General features: G+C 35.4%; 1 protein-coding gene across 3 annotated transcripts in view; it reads right to left on the minus strand.

The window, feature by feature from the left end:
* ASPM (assembly factor for spindle microtubules) overlaps positions 1-19572 on the minus strand; it is a 52223-nt gene that overhangs the window by 22688 nt on the left and 9963 nt on the right. For 2 of the 3 annotated variants that reach the window (XM_023247980.2, XM_023247981.2), the window contains exons 4-17: positions 18653-18757; positions 18100-18246; positions 16500-16745; positions 16158-16225; positions 13770-13911; positions 13052-13182; positions 11896-12071; positions 9235-9380; positions 9061-9146; positions 8413-8634; positions 6898-7105; positions 6658-6803; positions 6420-6548; positions 1000-1194 (exon numbers count right to left, since the gene is read on the minus strand). In XM_023247980.2, coding sequence (XP_023103748.2) covers positions 1000-1194; positions 6420-6548; positions 6658-6803; positions 6898-7105; positions 8413-8634; positions 9061-9146; positions 9235-9380; positions 11896-12071; positions 13052-13182; positions 13770-13911; positions 16158-16225; positions 16500-16745; positions 18100-18246; positions 18653-18757 — 2147 coding nt within the window. The remainder of the gene's footprint in view (positions 1-999; positions 1195-6419; positions 6549-6657; positions 6804-6897; positions 7106-8412; positions 8635-9060; positions 9147-9234; positions 9381-11895; positions 12072-13051; positions 13183-13769; positions 13912-16157; positions 16226-16499; positions 16746-18099; positions 18247-18652; positions 18758-19572) is intronic. The other variant, XM_003999347.6, reaches the window with a different exon arrangement.

Below are 19572 nucleotides of genomic sequence, written 5' to 3' on the forward strand. Positions count from 1 at the left end.
ACCCATCTAGATAAAATTAAAAAAAAAAAAAAACAGGCAAGACAAAATGATAGTGTTTAAAGATGTGTAGAAAAAAGGCATGATTAGCATATATTAGAATAATAGTTACTTTGGGCCGGGGTGAGGACGCTAATGGACTGAGAAATGGCTTCTGAGAAGCTGACCATATTCTATTTCTTGACCTAGGTGGTGGTTACATGGGTATTCACTTTGTGAAAAACTATCAGGCTCTACATTTGTGTTTTGTGCAATTTTCTATGAGTAATATTTCACATTTAAAAATGGTTCAAAAAAGATAATTTGTTAAATCAGAATCCTTCACTTATCAACAGTAGTAGCCAGACACAAAAATTTCCAAATTTATAAAATATAAAATTATGGGGTGAAGCTTCCATGACATTTACATAGGGCAAATTTAAATAGTACACCTCTCCAATGTTATCAAAATAGAATCTAATATCATAACTTCACACGAAGATATGTGGAATGGAATATGTCTATTATGTAAAGTAGATATGTTAAAAATTTTTTCTAAGCAGGAAACTAACATAGGCATTCTATATATAGATTATAAGTAATATTTCATTATATACCAACTAAGTGGGCGACAGAGGAAAACGCACACATTTATCCCAAAAGAAGTTTCCAGGACTCATAGTAAAGATTAAAAAAAGAGCGTGGTAGAGTTTGTGGACATACAAAGTAAAATGGTACAGTAGGTCAGCATGTCCCATGGAGAAGACTGCAAACCTCTAATATAAAACAAAGACAGAAGGGGTAAAGAATTAAGACTATTCGCTCCTTCAAAGCAAAGGAAGCATTTTGATTTGTTTGAGCCTTATGCTGATCATAGTAGTAGGTAGTAGGAAAGTATTAAATATTTGTTAAAGTACGAGAAAAACACGAAAGCCTAAGAGATACTTTAAAACTTTATATTTTACTTTCTTTCTTAAAAATGTCATTAAAACTTTTTAAATTCAAAATACCAGGATGCTATACCTGAATAACTAATGCTGATTTATTTTGAACTTTTTCTAGTTTTTCCTTTTTTAACATTAATAACTTTCTTTGTGCTAAGAGTCTTCGCCAATGTTTCTGAATGGCCAATGCTGCATTAATCTCCTTTTTCAATCGTTGTTTAGATAGAAAACTGATTACAGCTGATTGAATGATTCTTGCAGCTTTGTCTCTCTCCTAAAAAAAAAAAAAAAACAGAAGACAAAAAACAAAAACAAGCAAATATGAATCAAAAACTTAATTACTTAAGACCCTAAACCATTATTTGTAAGAAAATAATTTGTTAAATATTAATCAAATTGATCCTGAAAATAAAACATTCCTCAGACTTAAGATAGGCTCATCTTTGGAGTAAAGATAATTCTGGGAATGATGAATGGTCCGATAGGTGGATTTGCATATATATTTATAGGATGAAACAAAAATTCCTAGTAAATATAAGTCTAAAATAAAGATCATACACATGTTTGATATACCACAGATTGTCAATAATAAATGTAAAGGCAATTTAAATATGGTATGTTTATCAGATTATGGCCCAGATTCATGCTTGATTTTTTAAAAAGAGGTGGACTATGGGGGGGTGTTGGGGAAGAGACCCTAAAATAAACAAAATGCCTTACAATAGAATATAGTATTGTTTTGTTACAACTTGAACAAAAGAATTAACAAAAAGAGAGAAGCAGCAAAATACCACTTTTAGCACAGGCTACAACGGTTTTACAGCATAGACACTCAAAAGATAAGAATATTGGATTATGAGAAGTGGTATCAGGACCTATGCCCGACAGAATAGGTGCTCAAAGAGGAACCACCTACCCTGGGAGCACTATAGGCTCGTACCCTACATGTCTCTAGATCCATGACTCCTAATAATGCATTACTAAGAAAAACAACATAGGTTAAATACTTACTAGGCACTAGGTACCATTCTAAACACTTCATGAATGGTTCATCTAAATCTCACACAACTGTAAGAGCAGATGAACAGGTACTAATTTTATGACTATGAGGAAACTGAGACAGAGCAGTCAAGTAGATTGTCAGTCCACTGGTAAGATAACCAGGATTTGAACTAGGCAATCACTTTGCCAAACTCTTCAAGGCTAGATTTATTTCAGTAACCTGAACTGGAAACTAGAATAGAAGTCATTCCCTCTTATGACAAGAACAATTTATAGCATGTGTGACAACCTCTTTGTAGCTAAATGGGACAGCTCACCATCCAAGGGTGGGCTCTACACAGATATTAGCTATAGATTCTAGTTATTAACTAATCCTAATCAGTTGTTGAGTGGAAACTGCACAGTATGGGAACACATTCACTTACGGAAGGGATCAAACTGCCACTCTAAGAAAGGAAAAATGTAGTTAATGGATTGAAACAAATACTAACAAATGGTGAGAGTCATATATTAGATCACTTCTGAGTGAGAAAAGACTAGACAATTCTAAAACTGGGCTGCGGAATTATGTCCAACAAACTGAGTAAGCCATCTAATATCACTGTCGGTAAGTCCCATGTGAAGCATATGGACTTTAAGGCTACAGATAGCCAAATTAAAAGCATCCCCCCTGCCACAATTTCAAAACATATTTCAGAGCTACGATAATCAAACAGTGTGGTCCTAGCAGAAAGGCATATAGATCAATGGCACAAATAGAGAGCCCACAAATACACCCTCATATATGTGGATAAATGATTCTTGACAAGGGTACCAAGAATGATCTATGGGAAAAGAACAGTCTCTTTAGTAAACGATGCTGGAAAAACTAGATATCCATATACAAAAGAAAGAAGTTAGACCCTTTTCTTATGCCATATAAATTAACTCCCAATGGACTAAAGTCCTAAATGTAGGACCTACAACTATAAAACTACTTATAGAAAACATAGAGAAAAATTTGATTAACATTGGATTTAGCAATGATTTATAGGATGACACCAAAAGCACAAGCAACAAAAACAAAGAGTAGACAAATGGGGTTACATCTAACAAAAAAATTATTTTCTGCGAAGGACACAATCAACAGAGAGAAAAACCATCTACAGAATGAGAAAAAAAAATATTTGCAATCATATATGTAATAAGGTACTTGTACCTAGAATATATAAAGAATTCCTATAACTCAACAACAGAAATATCCGATAGCCTGACATACAAATGGCTAACACACAAATGAAAAGATGCTCAACAACACCATTATCAGAGAAATGCAAATCAAAACCACAATGAGATATCTCTGTACTATTAACGAGTATTGGCAGGGATGTGGAGAAGTTGGAATCCTCATGCACTATTGGTGGGATTGTAAAATGCAATGAAATAGTATGGCAGTTCTTCAAAAAAAATTTAAAACTGAAACTACCATATGACCCAGCAATCCCACTTCTGGGTACATATTCCAAAAAACTGAAAGTACAGTCTCAAAGAGACACACCCATGTTCAGAGGTATTATTCACAAGAACCCACAGGTGGGAATAACCCAAATGCCCAGTGAAAGATGAATGTATAAACCAAATGTGGTATATACACACAACGGAATACTATGCAGCCTTTAAAATGAAGGAAATTCTTCCACAAGCTACAACATGGATGAACCTTGAGTACATACACTAGGTGAAATGATCCACTGACAAAAGGGCAAATATCGCATGACTTCACATATATAAGGCATCTAAAATAGTCACCCTTCATAGAAATAGAAAGTAGCACGATGATTTCCAGGGCTGGGGGAGAGGGAAATGGGGAGTTATTTCATGAACACAATTTCAGTTGTGCAAGTTAAATTCTGGAACTCTGTTTCATAGCAATGTAAACACGCTTAACACTATTGAACTGTACGCTGAAAAAAGTTAAGACAGTAAGTTTTATGATATGTGTTCTTCACCACAATTTTTAAAAACTGGGTTTAAAAAGGAATTTCCTATTAGCTTAAAAAAACGGAGTCAAAAGTTGCATTTGAGTCAAAAGTTCTAAGAGCAAGGCGCATTCTTAGATATAGTAGGCTAAGGTAAGTTGACACTTTCCTGTTTGAAGGCTATCTCAATCTCAAGCAAAGTAAATGGAACAATTTTATGTGACATTAGAGAAGCTACAGATGGAAAGTAGACAAAGTCAAGGAAGTGAACATGTGATGAAATTAGCAACTTTGAAAACTTATACAAACTGATGGTGAAAGTTCCCATGCTGGCAGTCACTGACTGTTTTCTAAATTAGACCGTGTCATCATTTTAAATCCTATGCTGTTGGACAGCCAACAGCCAACCTGTTACAGGCTTGTTTTATTTTACCTTGCATATGAGCCAAACACAGGGATTTACTTTGCTTTGCAGTTTGTGCCAACACTTTGACGGGAAGAACTAAACGGTAGAACGGGTCAGGGGACCCTTGGACAATCCTCCTTCATTCATTAGGTAATTGGGCCATTAGTCAATTTTCACTTGTCTCTGCAAGAACTTGAGCCATTCTATTCTCAATGGATAGTTTATACAAATTACAACAGTGACATGAAAGTAAATTTAACACCTGAAAAATCAGCTATCTCAAGTTGGTATTTATAGGTTTATTAACTTATAATATTTCTATGAGAATATACAGGGAACCTACTGCTTAATGTCCCAAATAGCAAATGAAAAGATATAATTGGGTGTTAGCATAATTGTATAAGAGAGGGAACATGGTCACCTGAGAAAGGAAAAAAGCAGTGGTCTCTAAAAAATAGGGAAATTTCTACCACTGATATCAAAGAAATAAATCAGGAAAAATGATCTCACCAGCAAAGAGCTAAGAAATCTTTGCAGTTTATAGCTTCTTAAAACAAGATCATCTCGAGCAGGAAAATGAAGATTTCATTTGCCACTCACCGACCCCCCACAAATTCTGATAAATATCTGTTTCTTGGGATTTTAAATATCTTATTTAATATCATATAAACAGAATTAATGAAATAATTTGAGAACTAGCCAGGAAAGGGTCTTCGCTGAAAACTCTCCTAAAGCAATTCTCCTACAAGCTTCCAAAAGTACAAAAGTTATCCTTGAAGGGATATGTGGGCAAGGAGGCAGATCCTGAGAAGATGAAGGGCAAAAGAAGGCACAAAGAAGATACGGCAGCAGAAAAGACCATTTGTGAGTATAAGCCACTGCCTAGCTCCCAACAGTTATACCAAGAGTTTGAGTAGGGTGAAAGCAAATTTCAATTAATGTTATTTCTGAGTCTGATAAACTATGACAAAATACGTGGTATGTGTAAGAGTTGCCAAAATGTAACTCTTTTTATAGAGTTATTAAGGACTCTATCCTAAATGCACAGTAACTCAAAATTGAGGAGCAGTATCGGGTGGAATGTATTTCTGAAATACCTGATAAATGTATCAAGCATGGTTGCTCATTTTATTTTGTTTGATTTTCCAAATAAGTGAATATAGGATTATTAGTGGAAGGAGTAGGTAGAAAAAAGGACTAAAATAGTTTGTTCAACTTGATCAACACCACTTAACAGATGGTTAAAAATCACATTTTTCTTGAAACTCAAAAAATCACTTATGTTAATACAAAGTTGTATAGTATTAGGGTCACAAAGGGAAATAATAAGTAACATTCCTATCCCTATGCCCAGGTCCTAAATATCTTGAGAAATAAAACAACAGAAACCAAAGTACCACTTTTAAACTAATAAAGAGGGGAGCCTGGGTGGCTCAGTCAGTTAAGCATCTGACTTGGGCTCAGGTCATGATCTCACAGTTCGTGGGTTCGAGCCCCGCATTGGGCTCTGTGCTGACAGCTCAGAGCCGAGAGCCTGTTTCAGATTCTGTGTCTCCCTCTCTGTCTGCCCTTCCCCCACTCATGCTCCATGTCTCTCTCTCTCTCTCTCCAGCCCACTTTCTCTCTCAAAAATAAACAAACATTAAAAAAAATAAACTAATAAAGAAAACACTGGAAAACAGTTTCATGACAGACAGAATGAACTGGCTAACTGAACTGCAAAACCAGGCACTAGACGCCTAGACCCAAGGGCCACTCCAGCACCAAGCCTCCCCGAACACAGCATGAAAACCTCAAGGAAAGCTCCTGTTCCCTGGAGATACGTTAGATTCCAAGAAGAAGCAAATGCTGAGTCAGGTCTCCTGAGTTTACTTTTACAAATTTACAAAGGAAGTAAGTTATTCTACTTCCCCTGGAGCAAACTTGGGGAAAGCGGCTGGAAGACACATCCACTGAAGCAAACATCAGGAGTTAGGGAGAAATATCCATCCCTAACTCAAAACACACACAATTACTAAAATTATGTCCATAGTTTCACACATCAATAAAACGTAAAAATCCTATCAGGAATCAACCAACTGGCATTTTGCGAAGTACAATTCACATTACAGAGTTTTCATTTTTTAGTAGTACCTGATGACGTTTTAGGTCTGTTTTTTGTTTGTATTTTCTCCAAGTTGTCTGTATAAGCCGAGCAGCTCTTGTTTCTTTACAAAGATCCAAAAGTCTTGCACAAAGAAATGACAAATAGGTAATAACCACCTAAGAGACAACAGAAGAGATGAAAGCAGATGTTTAACAGAGATCATGCAACTTCTATTGTCACCTTCTGAGACTCTTATTCTTAGTTAGAAACTCTTCTTTTGCTTACCTTTTCGTCAGGAATCGTATTGGACATATCTGAATGATGAATCATAGCAGGTATTCCACCAAGGTCTCTAACTGCAGACCTAACCAACTGAAAGTTTCTCTTCTCATTTTCTAGCAGTTCTTTGTATAGTTCTGAAGTGTTTTCTACTATGCAAATAAAAAAGAGATTAGACAGGTCCAGTCAAAAATCTCACACGGCAAAGAAAAAACTTGAAACGTTCGTCAGCCAAAAGGGACTAACCATGATCAAGTGCTTTAAGAGACAAATCCAGAGAACTTCCATCGGATTCAGAGGATGAATTTAACACCACTGAACCAGTCTGGGTGCATTCTACGGTCTGAGTAGTGCGCTGACATATAGCATCAAAAGGCACATAGTAAGGATGGTAGTGATGGATCAGGTAACACAACACACGCCCGTCTGAGAAAGACACTGTAAAATTCTCCACCTGATGGACATACCAGAAACATAATTAACTGGGATTATATAGTAATATAGGTTATTAGTGGTTTTATGGTCCGTATTTCCTTTTAACAGCTGAGAATATCACATTAGGTGTTAATAGGACCTAGAAGAATACTGTATTTATAGCCAAATTCTCCATTATAAAATTCTATTTCAAAAACACAATTTGAGTGGCTCGGTTGGTTGAGTGTCCAACTTCGGCTCAGGTCATGATCTCCAGATTTCATGAGTTCGAGCCCTGAGTTGGGCTCTGTGCTGACAGCTCAGAGCCTGAAGCCTGCTTCGTGTCTGCGTCTCCCTCCCTCTCTCTTCCCCTCCCCTGTTCATGCTTTGTCTCTCTCTCAAAAATAAATAAACATGAAAAAAATTTTTTGATTATTGTGCTGGGAGAAATAGGATCCCTCAAAAAATTCGTGTCCTTCCTAGGACGTGAGAATGTCACATTATTCAGATATAGACTCACTGCAGATTTAATTTGTTGAGATGAGGTCATACTGCAGTAGTGTGGGTTCTCGGTATCAGTATGTCTGGTATCCTTATATGGAGAGAGACACAGAGGCAGACACAGGAAGATGCTATGTGAGAACAGAGGTGGAGATTGGAATAATGTATCTGTAAGTGAAGGAATGCCAAGGATTGCCAGCAACACCAGAAGTTAAGAGAAAGGTTTGGAACACACTCTCCGCTAATCTTTAGTGGCTCTCTAATATTTAGTTAAAACGTAGAAGATGATCCATCTATCTGACTTTTTTTCTATAACCAGAGTCGTTCAAGGTATAATACTTTACTATATTCAGTTACATGTATTCTGTATCATTTTTCTGGCTTCATATTCCCTACAGATATTTTATTCATTTTTACATATTTACAATTAAAGGTATAGTTCACAGAGAAATATAGTATCAGTCTAATAAAACACTCAACTTAGATTTTTTCCTCCTCCTTGTACCCAGCGGTCAGATTCTCTATTGATCCTTCCTGCATGATGGGTTTATTTGAATTTACCTTTATAAAAAGGGTGTGATCCTTAGGTGTCCCAGTTTTATACAAGTGTCTCCTATTAAAACTCCTGACTAGAACAATTTTTCTTAGTAATCGTGCATTACACAATTGGTGACAGATTAAATACAGTAAGTGAAAATATCCTCACTCATTTGAGGACAAGTTTGCTCATATATAAACTAAATTATTTAAGAAATGCAATGAAATATTTTAGGAATTGAAGTCTGACTTTAACCAAAATGTATTTAAAGACACTGAAGTAAAACAAAACAAAACAAAGAAACTTACCTTTTTATTATAGAAAGCACAAACAGCATTTACCCAATCCATCAACAGCTTTATGCTCTCACTATATCGTTCAAAGGAACCACTATTCCTTTTGTCTTTTTCCTTATTGATAATAGCATCAGAATGGCATGACAGTGCAGACGTTGTTTTCTTCAGACTCTGTGTGTGTTTTAAAAAGTCAATTTCTTCTTTCAACTGGTCTAAATTAAGGGAAATATCCACCTGAAACACACAAAAAAAGATAAGTCTCTTTATGTTTTTCATGTGTCATTTGTAACCCACAAAAGTTAGTCTTTTTCCTTACGGTAAACATAGTTTATGAAGCAGTGGAATGCATAGTGGTTAATGTGTGTCATGTGAATCACACAGAAGATTTAGGACCACATGATCCTGGGTTCTAGTCTTGTCTCTGCTTCCTATCAATAAGGTAACTTTTAGCTTTGGTTTTCTTACCTATGAGGTAATGACAACACCTACCTTACACGGGTGTTGTGAAGATTAAATTGGAAAATATATAAAGCAATTACCACAGTTCCTGGGACAGAATAAACCCTAGTAATTTTGCTAGTCCTTATCTGATGCAAAATGCTTCTATAAATCAGTACTGAAAACTGACAAAAAGTGCAAAATTTACAAAATGTACAATACCTGAAAAGCAAATGCTATTTTCCAAAGTAACGTAAGAGTTTTTTCTCTGTGCCTATCCACAATATCCTTAGATAGGATTGCATTTCCTGTAAATGAAATCAGTTTGTTAGCACAATCTATGTATATATCAATTTTTGGTGAGAAGAAAAATTTTTATCCTTACTCAATTTTTACCATGTTCATCATTTAATTGAATTCCTCGTGATCTAAGAATTTGAAGAACAATGTCGACATTGTGCATCTTCTGAAGACGACTTATTGCAGGGATCCTGAGTTTCTTTGAGAGATTCCAGTCCCGTGTGAGAAGTTCCATGATTCGCCTAAGAATAAAGGAATTTTCAGAGGAGACGATCATATAAAAATATATAGGAAAAGCTCCCTGCATCAAAAGATGGGTCTCAAACCATATCCCAAAATGTCATAAATACCCTGTCCTTACCTTCCCCACACTGAGATGCTAAGAATCTGTCAGTGTATGATTGTCCTTATCACAGGAAAAAATAAACTTAACTTTGCTCTAAAAAACAAAAAAAACCAGGGGTGCTTGGGTGGCTCAGTTGGTGAAGTTCTAGTCATATTCTCACAGTTTGTGAGATTGAGCCCCGTGTCAGGCTCCATGCTAATAGCATGGGATCTGCTTGGGATTTTCTCTCTCCCTCTTTCTCTGTCCCTCCCTGGCTTATGCTCTCTCTCTCTCTCTCTCTCTCTCTCTCAAAATAAATACAAATAAACTTAACCCCCCCCACACACATATAAAAACAAAAACAAAACAAAATAAAATATATACTTAAGATGAAATTTATTTAAATACAGTTATCACCCGCATAAATTTCCAACATTTAAAGAATTTTAGGTTAGAAAGATCCCAAAAAACTATCTGAAAACTGTTGCTTCATAGTTAGCAAATAAGAGTCATTCTCATTTTAAGCCTGGGGTTTGAGGTCTATGAACAGAATGTAAAAAAAAAAAAAAAAAAAAAAAAAAAAAAAAAAAACAGATGAGACAGACATAAATGAACACATGAACAAAATAACAGAGTTCTACAGGGAAAGGAAAGGAGAAAGTGTATTTATGGAGGGGCTACTGTATTCTACAAATCAAGGACGTGCTGTCTTTTCTTAGTCCTCATAGAAAATCCCACAATCAGGCATTATTATCCCACTTTTTTGCAGATGAAGGAACCAAAGCCCAGACAAATTAAGTAAATTGCTTGTGGTCACATAGCTAATAATGACAGAACTGAGATCAGAACTCAAACTCAGTTTTATCAAATTCCAAAGCCATCCTGTTATATACACCAGATTATTGTAAAAATATGAACACCTATCTCAAAAAGACACATATACTCCAATTTAAATTCAAACCCCTAATATCATCTAGGTCACTAGTATTTTATCTACTAGACAATAATCAGTGTTTCTATAAAAAAAGCAAGCTTCAATGGATTATTATATATAGCTAAAATTTGGCAGAATTGTTTATAGAACCATAATTTCTAAAGGTTAGAAAGCAACTTAAGATCATTCCAGGTCAACTGCCCAATCAACATATGAAGCATTTCTGCAACAGTAGACCACCTCATCACCTATGGCATTAGTACATCAACCATTCTCAAGCATTCTCAAATAACTTCAAAGATCTATGATCATTTTGCTGACGCTGAAGAAAGTAGAAATCTGGTATGCATGGTCAAGTCTCTTAACTAGTGAGAGGTTCTGATCAAATAAAAAGCATCAATGTTCAATACTGCTAAGTCCTCAGTAACTCTTGTAAAAACATAAAAAATGTCTTTCATTGTGGAAAATAGCACCAAACATGAAACCAATCACTGCCCCTCCTGGAAAGTGGAAAAAGTCTAAAAATGTGAATTCTTATTGGCCAGAAAACAGATGTGGTGGCTTGGATTTATGAAATGAACAAATTAAATACAAAAATAACATGTGAAACATTTTCAGCCAATGCGCTAGCTTCTATGGAAACCGCTCAAGTAAGAGAAAGCTACAATAAAGTTCAAAAGCTATTACCTTGACAATAAAGTTCAAAAGCTATTACCTTGCCGTGAGAACATATGATCAGAAAAGAATGTTCATGGAAATTTAATTTAGAAGGAAGCATGTGACATGTATGTTGCTTTTGAAGAAGTGGGGATTTTTCCAGAGATCCCTTCCTCACAAATGTCAAATGTAACATAAATTTGGAGAGTTTCCTAGAAATAAGACAAATGTCTCCAATGTGGACATCTTAAAGCGGTCAACTATAGTACCATGCTCACGACCACTCCTTCCAAAGCAGGAACAGCACACTGAATTCGCATAACAGCCAATTTCGAAGATTCTAGTTTGTTACTGACAGATGCTGTGTGCTTTGAAGCCAGACATCCTGAGTTTATGTCTCAATATCATGATATAAAACTTGGGCAAGGCCTGTCACTTCATCTTACTTTTCCTCATATGTAAAACAAGGTTATTAATACTGCTAGAATTGGTCCCAAGTGATGGAGTACTCATGAAATCATTGATGATACACGTGATACTTAAATGTTTGATATTTTAATTAGTTCCGTGCTTGTCCCAACTCCTATTCTGGGGCATCAATAGTTCCTACTCACAGTGACCCTAGTCACTGCCAGCATGGAAAAAAAATGTGGACAGGAGACATGGTTTAAAATTGACACATTTTACCAAAGTGTTGGAGATACTTACCCTAAGTTTTTTAATCCTGAAATTTATTGCATTACATGAAAGAGCAGGAAAGACTGTGTAAATACGGAAAAGTGTTTTCTAGAAAATTTTAGTCTATTCTATTAAGGAAAATAATTCTATTTCTTATACTTACACAAGACGCACTCCACATTGCAAGTCTACAGCAAGATTTGTAACAGCAAAATCAAATTCATCAAATGGTGTCTGCACATGGTTAACAGGTAATCCCAAAAAGCTAAGGTGACGGGAAAGGTCACCTTCACCGCTTAGGAAGTCTCGTGAAAAAGCCAGAAGAATTTCTTTACTAGTCTATGGAGAAACAAGTTGCAGGTATTATATGCCAAGATTATAATTTTGTTTACAATAATAACAAATTCTTAAATTTCTGAGCATATAGAAATAAAGTAAAATTAACGGTAGTATAAAAAAAATGTCAGGGCGTGCCTGGGTGGCTTAGTTGGTTAAGCGTCTGACTCTTGGTTTCAGTTCAGGTCATGATCTCAGAGTTCATGAGATTGAGCCCCACATCAGGCTCTGTGATGACAGTGCGGGGCCTGCTTGGGATTCTCTCTCTCTTTCTCTCTCTCTCTCTCTCTCTCTCTCTCTCTCTCTGCTCTTCCACTATTCCTGCATGTGTTCTCTCTCTCTCTCTCCCAAAATAAACAAATAAACATTTAAAGAAAAAAAATGTCGGTTTTATATCATACAGTAATAATGAACATCTATTTCCAATTTAAGGCCTTGGAAAAAATTACTCATAATAATAGACTCCAAAAATTAGTATTAATTTTTTTTTAATGTTTATTTATTTTTGAGACAGAGAGAGACAGAGCATGAACGGGGGAGGGTCAGAGAGAGAAGGAGACACAGAATCCGAAGCAGGCTCCAGGCTCGGAGCTGTCAGCACAGAGCCCGACGCGGGGCTCAAACTGACAGACCGTGAGATCATGACCTGAGCCGAAGTCAGACACTCAACTGACTGAGCCACCCAGGCGCCCCTGTATTAATTTGATAATATGCTAAATTAGGAGTGAAATCGCTCCCCAACCCGGAAGTTAATTCCTCAGAAGTACAGTTTCATTGATTCTCAAATCAAAGTTAATAGGGTGTGTCGGTGAAAGGTCAACCATTAAGTTAGGTGGGGTTAGAACTACTAGTAAGACGGACTACACACTATTCTACTCCAGAGTACTGTTCTTTGGGAAACTTCAAAGTTTTTAAGGAGAAAATGCACAACAGAAACAAGCAAAAGTCTTAAATGTGAAATATAAAAGAAATGAAAACTATACCTTGAATTCAGCATCTTTACAGAAGAGACAAGGATCATGATCAATAAGTCTGGAGATTTTGGCATAATCAAGGAAACAAACCAACAACAACAACTTTTTCAATGTAAACTTAGACAAAGCTTCTTCATGACCTTCAATGAAGTACAAAAAAGCACAGCAAGTTAATCTGTGAAAGACAAGTTTCACCTGAAAATATGATAACAACGTGCTAATAAAGAAAAGTAATAGTAAGCATAAATAGAACCCTATGTGCCTTTCTCAGTGTTTTATATATATGAATTCATGTACTACTCATAGTAACTCTATGAGGCAGGTATCATTTAATATTTCCAGTTCATAGAGGAGGAAACAGAGGCACAGAGATATCAAGTGATTTAGTCTATCTCATGCAACAAATATTTAATGAGCACCTACTATGCAGGTAGCATCCTGGGTGCCATATGTGGTAGCAAACTAAAACTACTATGATCTCCGCAGGCCTTACTGCCTAGTTCTGGGGATAGGGTGAGTAGAGACAATAAAAAGGTAAAAATAATTATAGTGATAGAGGAAATGATGGGGAATGATGAGGGTAAAGAAAGGGAGGAGAGTAGAGAGAGGGACTGACTATTCATATTGGCAGCTCTAAGAAGGTAAAATTTAAACAGAGACAGGAAGAATAAGAAGACAACATTTATGCAGAGTGTGGAGAGGACGCGGTGGTGGCAGAACTACTTACCATCTCTATAGAGATGAGGAACACTGGGGTGTCTATACTCAGCGGCTATATCAGGATTCCAAAGTAAGCGATTCAGAATAAACACAGCCAACCCTGTGACATCACTGTTATCTTCCAAAGATATGAGTTCTCCATAAATTGTCTGAAAAGAAATTAAAAGCTAAAGTCAAGACTATGTTACCTTTAAGAAGCAAAGGGATACAAGAGGGGGAGGGCAGACTATGATCTTCTAAGGATCTTCTAATGTTCTATTTTCTAAATAGTATGTAAATAACATGGATATTTGCCAAATAACTTCTTTAAACTGTGTATATGTTTTGTGCAGTTTTTAGTGCATATGGTGTATGATGAAAAAAGGCAAAAGCTCAAGGCTAAGATAAATTCTTAAGTATCTGACAAGTGATATTTACATTTTAATGTTTTCCTTTAAAGAACTATCAAATGTATGGGGTGCCTGGGTGGCTCAGTTGATTAAGTGACTGATTTCAGCTCAGGTCATGATCTCATAGTTTATGAGTTCAAGCCCTGCATTGGGCTCTGGGCTAATAGCTCAGACCCTGGAGCCTGCTTCGTATTATGTCTCCCTGTCTCTCTCTGCCCCTCCCCTGTTCACGCTCTCTCAAAAAGAAACAAACATTTAAAAAAACCCAAAAACTACCAAACGTAGGCATATTGTTCAAATTCCATTAGAATTGTCGCGCTAAGTATATCATGAAGGTACAACAGAAACGAAAATATTCAAACTTTTCTAATAGTCAACACGTGGAAACCCATCTGCAAATAATCTAAGATAACAATTTGGGAAGTTCAGATCCATTTATAATTAATGATTTAAATACGAAATTAGTTCAACATCAACATGCCTAGTTTAATGATTTTTAAAGTGATTAGAAAAAACTAAAAACATATCAAATTATACCCTATAACCTTACGTTAACAAAATATGGAGATAAAAGCATAGGAAGTATATGCCAAAATAGAAAAACTGCATTTTTATTTACTTATGTTTTTTGCCTTTGATGTTTTCTTAAAATCCTCAAAGGTTATGCCCACTACCAGAACCTGAAGGTGTGGCGGTGAGGTAAAATATTTTGTTCACAAGGACTCATCCCTCCCTTCCCTTTAAAAGGATTGTACATCCCCACCAACTGCCATGGACTTGCTGTCCTAGTTCATTTATGTTTGGCCAAATAATGTGCTCTGGCTGGTGGAATACGCGCATTTTATCCAAGCAGAAGTTTTAAAAGGCATTAAGTTTCCACCTAAGCCTCTTGCTTTTTACCTTTGGCACAAAATGCTGTGTCCCAAATAGAGGGATTATACTCCAGTTAAGGTTCTAGAGTTATTTGACTTGTGAAGCAGAGCTGGTCGATATGTAATTTTCTGATTAACGAAGTAAACTCAACTGAAATAAGAAATCTTAGCAATGACACTATCCAGCTGTATGACCACAGTAAGCTTATCATTTGTTCTCTTTGTGCCACAGCTTCTTGATAAATAAGAGCCAAATTATTGCTAACAATTCCTTTCAGTCCCAAAGATCATTCTATTCCAACACCTGGAATAAGCTGAAGAACAGAATATCTCACATGACAATGGCAAAAAGCTGAAAGAAAATGTAAAAGTGTACCAGTAAAAGACGAAAGAAATCTATAAACACAGAGAGGATGTTTTAAATAAAATCATATTTTTAATTTACAACCGCTAAGGTCTTTTCCATTCAGTTTTAAAATCCTAAGTATTATTGAGCTATGCACCAAGTGAAAAACTCAAATTCAACGTTTTTATGGGAAGAGTTACATCAACATGGCCACAAGTTCGGACTCTGGCATCAGACTGGCATAGTCTCAAATCCTGACTACTAGTTGGCATCTGACATGTTACTTAAAATCTAAGGTTCAGTTTTGTCAGTGAAATGGAAATAGTAATACACACCTCACTGGGTTTTAAAGAGGCTTCAATTATTTGAAATATATTTAAAATGGCCCAGTATGATCATTTGTAAAAGTTCAAAAAAGAGTTTACTATACCTGTTATTATATCAAGTACCAAACTATTGATATTTAAGAAAACTACCAGGAAAGTTCTTTTGTGATGACATGGCAATAATACATAATGGCATGATCTAATTACCTAATGAGTATTTATTAAAGGACCTTAAATTTTATACTCAAAGGTCAATTAAACTAACCAAATGACTTTATAAGTGAAACTATATTTTATTAAAGAATCTATTAAAAATATATAATAAAAAGTCTACTAAAGGAATATATAATAAAAAAGTACACAATAAAAGTATATAATAAAAAGTATTAAAAATAATAAAAAAATTTACAGTATACTTTTTTTAAAGTATATCATTTCAAAAACTGAAGTGTATATACTTACCTCTAGGCCGATACGTAGCCACAAAGGATTATATGATAACAGCCAATTCAGGACTTTCTGCCGTTCTCCTGAAATGCATGTGAAAAGCAAGTAAGCTCAGACCACTAATCAAATAGAGACAATAAATAAAATTTTATGGAGAGAAATCAGTGGAAAAAGGAGATAATCACACACATGAAATCAATTAATTTAAATATATATCCATTCTTAAATGTATATTGATCAAATTAAAGTGTATAAGATGGAAGGCAGCAAAGTGAAATCATGTACAAATCTGACTCTAAAATACAAAATCTCAAGTGTTTTCAACGAACTAATCTCAAGATTTCTATATCTTCTTACCCACATCTTTCCAGAGGTGTCTATCTTTTCGAACAATCAACCGCCTAGCTTCAATTTCAATTTCAAGCTTCTTAATAGCTTTGACCATGTTTTCAGAAGTAAATAAACGACATGCTGCCCGACGTAATCGATTCAGCCGGCACCGAGCAGTGTAAGCTCTGAGAGACATTTCATCTTTTGTAGGAGCTCTAGCAACACTGATTTTATGTTGACTCTCCACTCCCAAAAGAAGAGTAGCAGCATTTACTGGGTAAAAACAAAAGGAAGAATGTTTCCGGTGAAACTATAGATCCATATCCTTAAATCCAGCAATACATGCAATTTAAGATGGCCAAAATAGGATTTCCTCTCTGCTCCTTACAAGCTTGCTCTTCTCTTTCCTATCTCAAAATATGAGTGTCACTTCTTCACTCAATACCGTGGGCCATTCTATCATCTCAACCTGGAGCTCTACCTGCAAAACGGATCCCAAGTCTAATGTGAGAGTTACTTCTAGCGCTACCCACCACTATTATCCAAGTTCAAACACTATCAATCAACTCTAACCTAGACTAAAATAGTCTCCTAACTGGTTTCTCTGTTTCCATCCTCTGCATAAATTAAAAGCAAAAAAAAGTCTCTTAAAGAATGTGACTTTAAAAAATTCAATTAAATTTTGAAATGCAATTTGAAATTTTATAAAACACATTTTCTCCCAAGAGAACTAAGTATCAGGCTGTGTTTACTTCTGGAGAAAAAGAAAAGCAGCCTTAGAGATCATCTAGTCAAAGGGCTTTTAATGTGAAATCCTATATATTGTTCTTTAACAAATATAGACTGGCCTCTCCCTGAACACTGTAACAGTGGAGAAACCATCATCTTAAAGACAGCCTATGCGATGGCTTGGCAATTTAAATGTTTACAAAGATTCTTCCTTATCTTGAGTTGAACTGATCCCTATCATTTCTATGCAAGAGTAGCACAAGTTAAGTTTCCCTTCCTCTCAGGAAAAAAGCCTTCAAATGTTTGAAGGACAGCATGTTTCCATCTTGCTCTACATCTGAGTTTTCCCTTTTCCAGAACAAACACTGAGATGTTTCTCCATATCAACTGGTTTTAAGATTCCTCAAAATTCTGTAGTCTTCCTACACACATCTCAAACTAAGGTATGTGAAAGTGGAGACAAAAAAAGAAAAAAAAAAAAGGGAAGACAATATGTCTGAAAGGATCAGGTCATGTAAGGCTATTAGACTTATTCACCAGGACATTACACTTTATTAATGTGGTTAAGATTGAATTGGATTTCTTAGTAGTCATGTTTCACTGTTAATTCAGACTGAACTTGCATTAAAATAAAACTCATTCCCCTGAAAGGCTGGAATTGAATTGGCTGATGAACAAGAATGGTAAGCAAAAAGAAAAAAAAAAAAAAGTTTAGTACCTCCAGTACAGAATTCCCTAAAAATTCTCACTTATATGAATCTTTAGCATTCATGTCAATGAATTAGTGAGCTATGCCATTAACTATAATATATATGTATAATTAAAAAAATGAAAATTCATATTAAAAACTATCTGTTAAAACAGTATTATTTAACTTAAACATTAATTTAATGTTTACCTTCAGAAATATTTGTTTTTACAGTGAAGTCATCAGGAGTTAATATAAAATTTAGCCACCAAGTGAAGCCCTGCTCCTGCTTTTCCTTCCAGCGTTCATCATAAAACATGTTCTTTGCAGCAAACGGCATTGGGTGTCTAGGAATATCTACGAATACAATTGGTTTATTGCATGAGAAGTTCTCTTTTACATTATTATGCAATATATAGCAAAAGACCATTTTTCCTAGCAAAACCACCTTTAAAACACTGAACAATATTCGCTTTTCCACTATTTAGTGCAAACAGTTGAAAGTGTTTTAGGTACCAAATATAATCAAAGTTTAAAGGGAAAAAGTAGAGCTGTACCTCCTGGTTATTTAAAAATCCTAAGTTACCTGAGTCAATTTCACCGAAGTCTGAGAAAATATCCTAATTGTTATTTGAAGACACATTTTAAAATGCCTCGAGGCTTTAATGCAACAAAAAAGTATCAATTCATTTCCATTTCAAATGCCATTCATGCTTCATTCCATGGCAGTTTTTCAGTGACTTTAAAGATAGTAAACACTTACCTGTTTTTAATGGTTTTATGAAGGTCAGAGTAGACTGTGCCACAGCAACAACGGGTTTTGTCCTTTTGTTTGTTTTAGAATGAGGAGTTCTATATACTAATGAATCTAAAATAAGTTAGAAAGTAGAATAATAGCATTAAAAATGAAATAAGTTCCACGAATGAACTGTCTTAAAGTTAAATTTGGTTCTTCAGTATCACATCCATTTAGCAAATACTGAATAACTACTATGTACCCTGTACTACGCTATGAACTTGGTGGTCAATAACACCTACATCTGGAAGTTCTGCACCAGAAGTTATACTTTATCTTGTGTGCCTATAGAAGCTAGGAGTCACATTCAATCACAATTTATTTTATGTGTATATTGCAGATTCTATGCTAGGTACTGAGAATGCAGAATTGAGATACGGCCCCACCCCTTAGGAAGTTCTCAGTCTAGTACAGAAGTTTAAAAGGAATTACAATACAATACATAGAGGAAAAATACAGCATTTAAGCAGCAATGAGAACAAGGAGAAGGGACAGCTAACTTCACTTAAAAGGGCAGGACAGCCTTCCTAAATGGGAATACACTTGAGCGTACTCTTAAAGTGGAAGCTAGGCATGAGGCATGTGGCCTGTTGACAGAACTGCAATGTGCCTGAATAAAAAGTACATATCAGAAAAACAATACAAGAAGAGGTTGAAAGAAGTAGAAAAGACTTCATAGTAAAAATAATAGTGGCAGCTAATGTTTGAACGCTTTGCTGCAGGCACTAGCATAGTCTTAATATAGAATACCTCATGCAATTATCCCAGAAAACCTATAAGAAGTGTATTATTGTTACTATAGGTTTTCTATAAAAATAGGTTTTCGTTTTATATAATTAGGATACTGGAGCTTAGAACAATTAAGCAAGTTGGTCAAAGTCACACAA

The sequence above is a fragment of the Felis catus genome, chromosome F1, assembly GCF_018350175.1.
Source record: "Felis catus isolate Fca126 chromosome F1, F.catus_Fca126_mat1.0, whole genome shotgun sequence".
In the NCBI taxonomy this organism is placed as follows: Eukaryota; Metazoa; Chordata; class Mammalia; order Carnivora; family Felidae; genus Felis; species Felis catus.